General features: G+C 44.8%; 1 protein-coding gene across 6 annotated transcripts in view; it reads right to left on the reverse strand.

Annotated features, from left to right (window-relative positions):
* Nucleotides 1-13,998, reverse strand: part of SACS (sacsin molecular chaperone) — a 104,151-nt gene that overhangs the window by 41,974 nt on the left and 48,179 nt on the right. For 4 of the 6 annotated variants that reach the window (XM_054529384.2, XM_054529380.2, XM_054529382.2 and 1 more), the window contains exon 3: nt 3,112-3,262. In XM_054529384.2, coding sequence (XP_054385359.2) covers nt 3,112-3,262 — 151 coding nt within the window. Of the gene's footprint in view, nt 1-3,111; nt 3,263-3,344; nt 3,551-13,998 lie in introns of those variants that run through there. The other 2 variants (XM_063714855.1, XM_054529383.2) reach the window with 1 other exon arrangement.

The following is a 13,998-nucleotide window of genomic DNA, read 5'->3' on the forward strand; positions in this document are numbered from 1 at the left end:
ACTGTCTCTATTTGAAAAAAATTTTTTTTTAAATTTGTGTACAGTTTAGTTAATTCATTTTTAATTGGTGTACAATAGTCATTAATATGTCACAGAATTTGGGTTGTTTCTAAATTGTTGTTGCGAAGAATGGTCCTGTGCAAAGAGTGAACTAGTTTTTATAGGCTTGCTTTAAGGTTTAGTGGGAATATGTGCATGAAAGTGCTTTATAATCTGGGACCTGTAATAGCATACTCAGCTTTGTGTTTTAGAGATGGAGACTAGCATGAAGATGATGTACAGAAAGTAAGGAGACCAAGACAAATCCCTCATGCATAGAACAGTATCTGTAACACAGCGGCTCAATAAATAATAGGCATATTCTCAACACATTTTACCAAAACACAGAAGAAGCAATGTGCCCAGCATCAGTTACTATCTCCAGCCTGACCTCTCTCCCCTGAGTTTCAGTTCCAGATTTGCAGCTGCCTACTGAATATCACTATCTAGCAGAGACTTTAAAATTAGTTAGAATTAGCTTTATCCCATTCACACTAGAAATAGGAAATCAGTCCCCAACTCATGAATTAATTTGGCGTCTGTTACATATACACAGGCAGGACAGGAAGTAGGACCTAAGGCACCCACCTCTCCGTTTCCTAGTTTCCTAGATGCTTCTTTATGTCTCACCAACAGCTGAACTACATATAAAAGCAACTGGTCACCATACTTCCCCCTCCGTATGTGCTTATCTCTGATGATTACATCTTTATTTTCTTGGTGTGACTCAAAGCTTGCCAACGTCCTTGGCAAGACCTTCCAACTTATTCTACACCCATCCCCGACGTCCACATCCATTTGGTACCAAACTGTGGCAATTTTGCCTTTTGCAAAGTCTCTTGTATATCCTTTCCTTTGGTTTCACCTTTACAGCCACAGTCCAGAACCTCATTACCTCATACCAGGACAAAAGGGTCCTACTTAGACTCCTGTCTACCCACACCCCCAATCCCAAACAGTCAACACACCCTGCCACTTTCACCATCCCATATCCATGCTTTGCCGGGACACCTGCAAAAACACTTCTAAATGGCAAGGCTAGCCACAACGGAGCCTGTCAGTGTGACCACATCTAGGGGACAAGATGATCAAGGAGAACCAGAGGAGGAACCAAAGAAGTGGGTATAGACCCAGGAGAGGAAGGTTAAGAGATGTGAGCAGGCATAGAGAAAGGAGTAGGAAAGACAGACTGCTCCTTCACAAGTCTGCCTAAAGTCCTCAATCAGCCTCTCCAACTGCCACCAAGAGGTCCATTCCTTCCAAAGAAGCTAAGGCTATGCTGGGGTGAGGCCCTCACTTCATCCAGCAACTAGCACCCGGTCCAGCAGCACAAGCCCGGCACTCAAATGCCTCTGTCTCAGCGGTTGTAGACTTCACTGGGGCCTCATTCTACACTACGATGAGGTGTCCATCATGGAGGTTAAGATCAATGCCCTCATTAAAGCAGTCGGGGGGCCGAGCGCGGTGGCTCACGCCTGGAATCCCAACACTTTGAGAGGCCGAGGCAGGCGGATCATGAGGTCGAGAGACGGAGACCATCCTGGCCAACATGGTGAACACCACCCCCTCGCCCCGTGCCGCCTCCTATCTCTACTAAAAATACAAACATTAGCTGGGCGTGGTGGCACACGCCTGTAGTCCCAGCTACTCGGGAGGCTGAGGCAGGAGAATCGCTTGAACCAGGGAAGCGGAGGTTGCAGTGAGCCAAGATCGCGCCACTGCACTCCAGCCTGGCAACAGAGCGAGACTCCGTCTCAAAAAAAAAAAAAGGAAAAAAAGCAGTCGGGGGATATGCTGAACCTTTTTGGCCTGGCTTGTTTGCAGAGGCCCTGGCCAATGTCAACATCAGGAGCCTCTTCTGCAATGTAGGGGCTGGAGGACCTGCTCTAGCGGCTAGAGGTTCATCCACAGGCCAGTCATGCCCCTCCACTGCTGCTGCTCCAGCTGAGCACAAGGAAGTGGACGCAAAGAATCTGACGACTCTGGTGATGACATGGCTTTGGACTTTTTGACCCAACCTGTTTTACAGCATGTTCAGTAAAAAGCTGAACTCTTTAAAAAAGTAAAAATAAATAATAAAGCCTTCAATCAAGTCAATGTCTGCATGCCAACGAACACCTTGGGGAACTGATCAGAAAGACTGATGAATCCCCCGAGAAGCATGAAAACAGGTAATAAATGTGTCAAGGAGGGCAAAGGACTAGAAAACTGACTCAAGCACACAGAAAGTCAGGATTACACTGAAGCAGGAAAAATCATAGATACCAACTACTTCACCAATAATATTTGTATCGAGCAGTAAGGAAATCCAACACTTGAAATGTCATCCTATACGCTCAAGTATTCCTTGTATTATCTGTTCTACTCTTTGTGACTCTTTTAAATGCTGGAAATGATGTTATCACATGAAGATATTTATTAGAAAAAAAGAAATGTTTTAAAAGAGTAAGTTAACTGTCAGTAAAATGTCTTCAACTGAACTCCCCCTTTAAGAAAGCTATAGAATTTTAACCAGTCTTAAAGAATACATGACAATATGAAATATTCTTGTTTTCCAAAATTTTCTGACCTATTAAGTCAATCTATCACTTGAAGTTTAGAAGTTTTAGTACGTGTACTCCCCAAGATAACAGATTCTATATTATGTCTAAAGATTCTTTCAGTGCTAAATTTCTGTATCAAAAATGGAGAAAAAACTTCCAATATATCAAAGGTGAAGATATTTACCAACATTCTACTTAAACTTATTACATAAATAGAAATAAATGAGTAATGATTAAGTCACTTCATTGATGATGCCTAAAAAAAAAACTTCTGACTCCAATGTCCACCAAAAAAAATCTCTGAATTCCAGAAAGTGAAGATTCAGACGAAATGATGGGGTTCGGGGTGGGGGATGCAAATGGAAACGGCAAGTGATGAAAAGCCACAACTCAGGACAGGCACAGGTGGCCGCGCTGCCGGAGTCATTCGCGCCGCCCGCGGAAACCTGCGTCGCCCACCCCGGGCCCTCGACACCCGCCGTTCCTCCGCGTGGCGGAGCCCAGCCCAGCGCCCCCGGCCACCGCCTACCTCGCGGCCGCCGCGCCACAGCCGCTGCTCCGACACCGGGAAGCCAGTCTCGGCGAAGATACGTTCCTTCACGTCGCGCACGTTCCAGGACGCCAGCGCCGCGACGGTCCTGCAGCCCACGCAGCCAGGGAGCACGGTCACCGGGACCCACCTGTGGAAAGCAGAGGGACGCTCAGCCGGGCCGCGGCGGCCACCCGCCCGCCCAGCACCCGCGCGGCCTCCGCCCGCGTTACCTCTCCCCCATCGCGGCGCCGCGGGCGCCACTAGCGCCTGCCCCTGACGCCGGCGCCCGATCACGGCCGGCCCTGCCGCGCCCACAGGCCCCGCGCGGGCCGGGAGGGCGGGATCCGCATGGCGCAGTCCCGTACGCAGCAGCCCGCGCGGCGGGGGAAACGCTAGAGGAAGCCGCGGCGGCCGAGGAGCCGGCGGGGGCGGGGGCGGCGCGCTCCCGGCCCACGCTGGGCCCTGCAGGCGCCGCCCGCGGGCACGCGCCCACCCGCCGGGACCGTTAGCTGGGGAGCCGCCCCGCCCCTCCCGCCAGGCCCCGCCCATCCAGGCCCCGCCCATCCAGGCCCCGCCCAGTCAAGTTCCGTCTTGCCCAATCCGGACAGTTAGCGAAGGAGCCGCCCCGCCCCACTCGCCCACCAGGCTCCGCCTGCCAGGCCCTGCCCCGCCTGCAGAGGCGCCTCTGCCAGAAGGCAAACCCAATAAGGGTATCCCCAGAGCGTACATCTAGAGGACAGGTGCGTTGTCTCTTTTAGAGCTCAACAGTGCATTGAAATGCAGAACTAGACATTTCTAGGGCCTGTGTCTCCTTGAACTCTAATGACTTTCATTCCATGGAAGCATCTCCAGTAAGATCTATAGTGGCCTCCGAGAAGGGAACGTGCTGGTTACAGAACACAAGTGTCTTCCACGGTTTCGTTCTGTGCTCGGTTTTTGAGGCACAGAAGTAGGATCAGTGGCTCAGTTTGCTGGAGGAAGGAGAGCCAGCAGCAAAGTAAGATCAGAATGCACATAAATATATCCTATGACACGTTAAAAATATTTGTAACTTATTTTGGCAATATTATCTTACATTGTTGGTAGCCTGAATGTCTTCCCATCACAACCGCAAGCTCCTTGAAAGCAGGAACATGAGTCTTAGAGTTGATGAAATCGCCCCACGATAAGTAAAGTTGCCTTGTAATTTGAAAGTGTGTGGGGCTTAGAGGCTTGGGGGAACCTCAGGCTGTTCCTTTGGCTTATTTCTCTTAGGTATATATGATACAGGTTGCAAAAAAAAAAAAAAGTGACATCTATTAAGGCAATTCAAAGGCTACATCATGAACAAGTAAACTTGTGTGCTTCTTATTTTAAATACCTTGAATAGAACAGAATTAAATTTTAGAGTTGCCCCCAAAAATAGATAATAAATTGCTACTTCTCCCTTGCCGCCCCAAAAATATTATTACTCAGAACTCATCATCAGTAGTAAATACAGAGAATGTTCTACAGCTGTTCCATCTCTTACCATAGTTAAAAAGGGAATGATAGAAGTCATGCATGCCTCTTCCTACTTGGGAGAGGTAAGTAAGTATGCTCCATCAGTTGGAGGAGAATATGGTGATTCAGTATAAAGACAAGGCCAGAAAACCCTAAGGGCCAAATATGTACTTCTTGGCTAGGTGCAGTGGCTCACATCTGTAATCCCAGCGCTTTGGGAGGCCAAGATGGGTGGATTACTTGAGGTCAGGAGTTCGAGACCAGCCTGGCCAACATGGTGAAACCCTGTCTCTACTAAAAATACACTGGGTGTGGTGGCACACGCCTGGTTTTCTTGTTGGAAAAACTATAAACTCATCATAGAATTTGATGGAGTAGTGAATCATCCTACAATATGGGTGACCCTTGCAGACATTCTGCTAAGTGGAAGAAGCCAGTCACTGAAGACCACATGTTGTATGATTCCATTTATATGACACGTCCAGAATTGGCAAACCCATAGACAGAAAGTAGATTAGTGGGGCTGTAGGGGGAGGGAGCGAGGAGGCAGTGCTAATGGGTGTGGGGTTTCTTTGGGGGATGGTGGAAATGTTCTGGAATTAGTGGTGCAATGTGCACAATTTTTTGAACATTCTTAAAACCAGGTGAATTGTACCCTTTAAAATGGCAAATTTTATGGTATGTGAGTTATACCTGAAAAAAATTCACAATGTAGCTGATGTGAATGCAAAGGCTTTTCCTGGACCACCTCTGGGAACAAAACCATTTGAATGAAAACACGGAATGAAAAACCTCGGTTTTTCCGTGGAGCCTGGTGGTTGGTTTGTTCATTTTACTCTCTTTCTACAATGTATTCAGTCCACTACCAGAGTGGTCAGAACAGACACCTTTGCTCCCAAATAGATACATCAGCAGGATAAAATAAAATCTTCTTATCCTGTCCACGCTCTCCATCCAGTGCCCTCCACTTGACTTTCCTACCCATCACATTTCCTGCCAGGCTCCAGCACATCACATTCGCTCTCGGAGCTCTCCTGTGTGGCCTGTGCATATGTGTTCCTTCCTTCCCCAGTGCGCACTCCTCCTTCAGATTCAACCTCAGCCCCAGCATCTGTGGCGGGAGTGCCAAATGCTTCAAGAGGCTTTAGCGCTGCGAGACTCCCATCCAACGCCTGGCCCACTCCTCCTGGCCTTGTCTCCTTCTGAGCCAGGAGTGAACCCAGCACAGGGCGCCTGGATTCTGGCTCCAACATCCCTGCCTGGCACAGAGTAGTCCCAAGAGTAGATCCTCCGTGGGATATCCCAGTGGTCCAGATGGAATTTTTTGGACAGGCCAGATTCAATTACCATGTGCCAGAAAAATGACAAAACTTTTCTTCTCTTTGTGCTCAGGTAGACACAATTGCTTCGCTTTTATTTTTAGCGACATTAAACATGCTTTGGGAAATGAGGTCATGTTTCTGAGTTAGCATTCCTGCCTTTTCTCCTTCCAAAGAGGGCATTATGAATTCCCTAGAGTGCTGTACAAAATAGGAGAAAACAGGATTGTACAGATTTTACATGACGCTTTTGAGTCTACTGGTCATTTTAATGAGAGTTTGTTGTTTGGTTGCCAGAAATCCTGGGTTATTCAAAGACAGCTTTGCCAAAGAAAATTAACCAGTGAGGGCTGGAAATACAGTCATGCTTACATAAGTCAGTGAGTAATGCGAGAGGACTTAGCATTAGAAAGGAAAAACGTGACTCAGGCCCCCGGATAGTGGAGGGACACATCTTGAGCTGCACCCGCCATTTCAAGGAATATTAAAACCACATGAGGTTTTTCAGTTCCTCTTACATCGATCACCACCTTTGATTAAACATCCTCTCTTGCAAATTTTTTTTTTTTTGAGACAGAGTCTCGCTCTGTCGCCCAGGCCTCTGCATCCTGGGTTCAAGCAATTTTCGTGTCCCAGCCACCCGAGCAGCTGGGATTACAGGTGAGTGCTACCATGCTTGGCTAAGTTTTGTATTTTTAGTAGAGACAGGGTTTCGCCATGTTGGCCAGGCTGGTCTTGAACTCCTGACCACAGGTGTTTCCTGACCACAGGTGTTTCCGCCCACCTCGGCCTCCCACAGTGCTAGAATTACAGGGGTGAGCCACCACGCCTGGCTCTTGCAACATTTTATAGAAAATATGGAAAGAGAGTGAGCTGGCTATAGCAGCATGTAGATTAAACTGAATGCATGCTAATAATTAGTGTATTTTAATAGAAGCTCAGCTCTAGATACAATAGTAGGAAACTTATCATATAAACTTGTGAAACACTCCATCATAAAACTGAATACACTAAAAAAAGGAAATAATATAAAAAGGGAATAGAGTAAACAATGACAAAATACACTCTGATGCACTTGTTCCTTTTTTCTGTCTTCCAACTCTTGCTACTCTTCCAGTCAGTTAATATCCCTTCTGCTTTTCCTTTATTTTTCTGAGTTGTTCTTGATGTTCTGCCCCTCTCCCTCCTCTACCAGGCTCCCTGGTAGTGAATCGAGGGTGTGACCCCAGCTCTTGCGCCTGCTGCTGGGAAAGCGTGGACAGGTCACAGCTCTAAACTCTCTTTCTCACCTGTACAGCTGGACATGGTGCCACCTTCCTCCCAGGCTTATTGTAAGGTGGCAGAAGGCACTGACCTTGGAGGTGCTCAGTTCCTCTCCTGTTCATTCACGTCATAAAATGTGGAGCACCTACTCAGTGCCAGGCACTGGTGTCCCGACAAAGAAGCCTGGTTCCTGTGTTCGGGGACCGCTCACCTCATGGCACAGCAGCCAGGCAGGAATTACACGAGGGTGGGCTCCTCACGCTCCCCTCACTCTGGGCCTCTTACTCTTCCTCTCCCTCTCCTTCTGCACTGGCATCTGAACACTCAAGGCCAGTGCTGGAAAATACAGGGAGCAGACAAAGGGAGTCTTGAGCGCCTCAAATCTCTTCACCTCAACCTCACCTCCCTCTCCTATGTGCCCTACTCTTTTCTCCACCCTGTCCCCAACTCTGTGGTGTTCAGTAAACGTTAACTGTGCACACTGCTTGTGGGGCAGACCCTCTGCGGGGTGCTGGGAAATTGAAGATAATGGGAATAACAGCAGCACCTCTGCTTGTAAGGAGATTGAAGAATAGGATGATACACAAACATAATAAATGTAATTCCAACGTAAAAGTGAGAGTCCTAAAGTCAAGGAAACCTATCTAAGTCATTAGTTGCTGCCAACTGCCCAGATATTGTCTTCTAGGAACAGGGCTTCCTTGGGCTACCACTGTATTTTTAGTAGAGGCTTTATGCCCCAGGCAGGGCAGACACTGCCCTCCTGCTTGGTCTTATGCCTGGAATGAAATCTCTTTTTTTCTTTTCTTCCCTCATTGTTTTTATCCCCAAGCACATTCCAGAGCTCAGCCTGATCTACCTGTCACATGACATCGTTGGTTCTTCCCATTTGGGCCACACTATTTCCTCAACATCCTTCCTGCTCTTGAGGAAGGTCTCACCCCACAGTGGCCCTGGGATTCCCTCGTGTGTGTGTGTGTGTGTGTGTGAGAGAGAGAGAGAGAGAGAAAGAGAGAGAGTGTGTGTTTACAAAGAGAACTGACTTCCCCCACCTCTTTAGAAAGGATGATGCTGACTGGGCAGCTGTCAGCAGCACTTACCATTCTCACCGGCCTTGGTAGTGCCCTCTGAGCACTGCTTGCTTCTTCGCACAGGAAGGAAACCAAAGGGCTTTCTTCACAACCAATACCTAATACCTCTTCCAAGTTTATCTGTATTTTAACAAAGGATTTTAATTTTTGTATGGGGCGCTGGGTTCATATTTTGGAAAAGTCAGTCCTGCAACTGTCTCTGAAATCATAGCCACAAAGTCATTCATTTTAAGCTCCAATTGGGATGGTGAGAAACTCGAAACCAAGCCTAATAATAATAACAACAATAATAATAATAAAGCTGTCACCAGTTGAGCACTTAGTAGGCATCAAACACTTCTTCATCTTAAATGCTTTATAAACACTATCTTATTTAATCTTCACTAAAATCCCATGAGGCATTATTGTTTCTACTTTACACATGATGAAAGACAGAGTCAGGAACGTTATAATTGCCCAAGAGCACACACAGGGCCATGACCTAACTGTGCTCTGAACATGCTGAAAGCCTTTAATCACTGTACATATCCCCATATGCAGCAGTTACTGACGTAACAGAGATATTTACCCTGAAGAAAAGATGACCCCAGGGGACATGCTATACTCTTCAAATAGGAGAGTGGCTTTCATCTGTAAAAATTTCTGTGGCTCCAGAGATGGACAAATTTGGGGTTCATTATTTTAAAAATTCAATAGTTGGAACAGTACTCATTTTAACTCATTTATCACCAAATAGGTGTAGAACCCGTCACATCCACACTATTACAGTCAATTCCCAGATAAACCTGAAAATGAGGCAGGTTTCAGGAAAATCATCCACCATCATAAATCAGGACGCAGTACCCAAAGACGGTTTGTAATTTGTCTAAAGTTCTTTGCAAATGCAAGTGTCAGGATTGGAACCCAGGGCTCCACTTGATTTTCCCTAAGCTGTGCTGCCTGCAGCTTTGGAGTAAAGGGACTGAAATCAACCCTTTGCTTGAGATTCTAAAGACCATGCTCTGCACTCATCAGGGCCCAGTGTCCTGAGGTCTCTCTTCAGGCTTGTCACTGTCTTGTGCTCTCCAGCGCATGGCAATATCACAGTCTGGCTGGACGTGGGCAGCACGAAGCGCGCACACACACACACACACACACACACACACACACACACACACACACACACACACACACACACACACACACACACACACACACACACACACACACACACACACACACACACACACACACACACACACACACACACACACACACACACACACACACACACACACACACACACACACACGGGCAAACACTCCTACTAGCCTGCACAGGATCAATACACAAGCATGAATTATAGAATAGAGATATATACATTCAGCAAAAAGGGTGTGATCTTACACTTTCTACTTCTTTTCAGTTGATGACAGTCATTTGAGTTCTGCCCTTTGTTTTGCGGTACTGTCTCAGATAGAATCCCTAGACGTTGATTTGATTAAACTAACATCCTCTGGTCAGAAGTAATTGAGAAACATGAGTTTATTTATAAAAAACAAATGGGAACCATTTGTTTTTATCATATTGTATTTTTACTGTTTCTTGCTTACATTCATTAAAGGTTTTTAAAAATAAAAACAAGTTTTTAAATCCCATTTCTAAATATTTGGACTTACGGTGATATTGTCAATGAACAGTTCAATGGGTTATCATTACTTTATTGCTGTGCAGAGCCTTTGCCACAGTGACTTGGAAAAATGAATCATAGAAACTCCATCCACAAAATTACAGATTTTTGCATTTGTGAAGAATAACACCCAATTTATTTTCTTTGCCTATTATTAAAAGAGGAGCATGCTACAGTCTTCCTCATACAGAAAAGATTATAAACGGCTGCACACATTTGCTGTTCTGTAGAACAATTATAGTAGTTGGCAGGCATCCACCACTGGAGGGGACACAAAGAAAACGCCAGTTAGAAATAGGTCAGGGGAGGTTTTTTTGCTTTTTGTTTTTTGTTTTTTTTTGAGACGGAGTCTCGCTTTGTTGCCCAGGTTGGAGTGCAGTGGTGCGATCTCAGCTCACTGCAACCTCTGCCTCCCAGGCTCAAACAGTTCTCCTACATTAGCCTCCCGGGTAGCTGGGATTACAGGCACCCAATACCATGCCTGGCTAATTTTTTGTAGGTCAGGGGAGATTTTGAAGGAAAATTAGGAATGGATCCATAAAAAGCAAAATGGATTTTATGTTCTTACAACTGAATTGAAGCTTCATCTGTTAAAATCTTATATTTTGCTCATTTCCCAAACCATTTCAAATGTTCTCTTGATAGAGATGCATTGGATATATTAAATAGTTATAAAATGAAAAAAAGTTTATTTACTCATTAATTATAAAAATGGATGTTTTTGAATCATCAAAAATGAATTTTTTAATCGGGGAAGCAAATAATAATATTCAAATGTATATTTCATTTAGAACTCAACGAATCCTAAATCTAAACAAATCATGATTGTTCACTATTTCTATAATCTTTATAACTATAATGGCTAAGTAATTTACATAAAGAACTCAAAAATTTGAAAACCATTTAGGGCAGACAGACATATTCTTTGTGTTTTGTTTTGTGTGTGTGTGTTTTTTTTTTTGAGATAGAGTCTAGCTCTGCTGCCAGGCTGGAGTGCAGTAGTATGATCATAGCTCACTGCAGCCTCAAACTCCTGGGCTAAAGAGATCTTCCCACCTCAGTCTCCTGGGTAACTGGGACTATAGGACTACAGGCATGTACTACCATGCCCAGCTAATTTTTTTTTTTTTTTGGTAGAGATGAGGTCTCACCATGTCGCCCAGGCTGGATAGAAAACATATTTTTAAATTCATTGGTAATTAAAACTATGATGTGTATGTTTGGGTTTTAAGCCTTTGTCACTTTTTCAGTTTTCTGAATATTTTCCAATTTTGGTTTAAATAATCTGAAAATATTATAGCTACAAAATTAATATTGCAAGTAATAAACAGTGGTCATTCTCAGAAAACCCTCTACTGACACATCCAATCAGCCACCATGTCAAAGGGTTTGACCATGATAAATATCGTTTGGCTCCATTGCACAGCTCTCTCCTGTCCCTTAGGCCACCACTCGGGGCCCCAGCTGTTCTCACTGCCCCACATCTTTCTCCTCCAATCAACCCTTCATATTACCATCAAGTTCTTGTACAATCGAGTGTGACTAAATCCCTCCCCAGCATCAAGATATTTTTAGTAGTTCAAGTTACCTGCATCGTAATGTCCAAATGTTTCCCAGCCTTGTTTCCATCCCTCCTTCCTGAACAGCCCCAAAGCTCTGCAGGCCTGTCCATGCCTTTGTACTGCTTTTTTTGCACCTTTCTCAGCCCATTCTGTTTCCTCCTGCAGCATCTGGCTCCTCCCTCCATGTTCAATTTTGATGGCCCACCCTTGATAGCCCCATTCAAATGTCACTTCAAAATTGTCTCTCTCCCCCCAACACTGTTTAAGGAAAAACAGCAATAAGTCCAGGACAAATGACACTTATGTCCCCTTTCTTACTTTCTCTGAATACTTTGTATATCCACCCATCCCAGCTCTTTCCATATTACACAAACCACATATTTACTTGCTAAGTCCCCCTCTGGAGACATTCAAGAACAGAAAACATGCCTCCATATCCCTTGTTCACACCATCACCCTCTCCCCAACCCCAGTGCCTGGCACAGAACCCAGCAAATGTGTGTGCACAAATCAGGATGGAGATCAGTAAGAAGGGTCATCACAAGGTGTTTCTGGGGAGGGTTGGTTAAAAAGCTAGAACTTCCGCCTTAAATCATATAATGGAAGAATACTGATCTCATACTTAAGTGGTTAAGTGCATGAATGGGGTCTTAGAAACACTCCTTCACATTTCAGGAAGTAGTAATAAAAGACATCAGAGATGGGAAGACTCAGATAACATTACTGATTTTCCACCCATCAGTTAGTGCTCAGCCAGAAGAGCAGAAGGCTTTCTCTAGCCAAGCCCATGCAAGGTGACTTCCGCCTTCATAGACATCTTCAGCATTTAACTTCCACTCATCAGTGACTACATAGGAATGAAATGCATTTACTCATCAACTATGGAAAGTCCCCCTTGATCACGGCCTCTTGTATGTCACTCTGTGTTCCACATCATTCACTGCCAAATAAGCGAATGTAGTGATGTTCACATGTGTGGCTTGTCATGACCACTCACTAAACCACTTACCATCTCTGTACAAATTTAAATTAGGGGAAGAAAAGGGAGTCCTTCTTAACTTTTCTGTTTTGGGTTCATTTCTTTAATAATTCTCTTATTGGACAGATATTAATAAACTAGTTATTAGAGAAAGTTGTGAGTTGATTTATCTTTTCACAGCAAACTCCAAAACAATTTTTCAAAGCCTAGGGAAGAGATGCACCCGTTCACTTTATATTAGTTTGGGAGATGTAATGCTGAAAAAAAACAGGGCCTAAGGGGAGTTGGGATTCAGACTGTGGAAGACCAGAGAATGAAGGAATCATTGGCATTCATGCAGGATCTAAAACTTTTTCATTTTTTTGGCCAAAATTTCATTTTTTTGGCACAGGAATACCTCAGAGGTATTGAAGATTTGGTTCCAAACCAGTGCAATATAATGAATGTCACAATAAAATAAGTCACATAATATTTTGTTTTCCCAGTGCAGATAAAAGTTATGCTTATACACTATACTATAGTCTATTTAAAGTGTGAAATAGCATTATGTCTTTAAAAATGTACATTCCTGGCCAGGCGTGGTGGCTCACGCCTGTAATCCCAGCACTTTGGGAGGCCAAGGCGGGTGGGTCACAAGGTCAGGAGATCGAGACCATCCTGGCGAACATGGTGAAACCCCATCTCTACTAAAAATACAAAAAATTAGCTGGGCATTGTGGCGGGCACCTGTAGTCCCAGCTACTCAGGAGGCTGAGGCAGGAGAATGGCGTGAACCTAGGAGGCAGAGCTTGCAGTAAGCCGAGATCGCACCACTGCACTCCAGCGTGGGCGACAGAGCGAGACTCTGTCTCAAAACAAAACAAAAAAAAGTACATTATTTAATTTAAAAATACTTTCGCGTTACAAAATTGTCATGATCATCTGACTCTTCAGCGAGTTGTAATCTTTTAGCTGGTGGAGGTTCTTGCCTCAATGCTAATGGCTGCTGACTGATCAGGATGGTTGCTGAAGGCTGGAGTGGCTGTGGCAATTTCTTAAAATAAGACAACAGTGAAGTCTGCTGCATTGATTGACTCTTCCTTTTGCAAAACATTTCGCTGTATCATGGGATGCTGTTTGAAAGACAACATTTTACCCAGTAGAACTTCTATCAAATTGGAGTCAATTCTCTCTAACCCTGCTGCTGCTTTATCAACCAACTTTCTGGAATATTCTAAATCTTTGTTGTCATTTCAACAATATTCCCAGCACCTTCACTGGGAGCAGATTCCATCTCAAGATACCACTTTACTTCCTCATCCATAAAAAGCAGCTCCTCAGCAGGGCGCAGTGGCTCACGCCTGTAATTCCAGCACTTTGGGAGGCTGAGGCGGGTGGATCATGAGGTCAGGAGATCGAGAACATCCTGGCTAACACGGTGAAACACCGTCTCTACTAAAAATACAAATACAGCCTGGGCGACAGAGCGAGACTCTGTCTCAAAAAAAAAAAAAAAAAAAAAAGTTTTATCATGAGATTT

This window comes from Pongo abelii, chromosome 14 (genome assembly GCF_028885655.2).
Source record: "Pongo abelii isolate AG06213 chromosome 14, NHGRI_mPonAbe1-v2.0_pri, whole genome shotgun sequence".
NCBI classification, from domain to species: Eukaryota; Metazoa; Chordata; class Mammalia; order Primates; family Hominidae; genus Pongo; species Pongo abelii.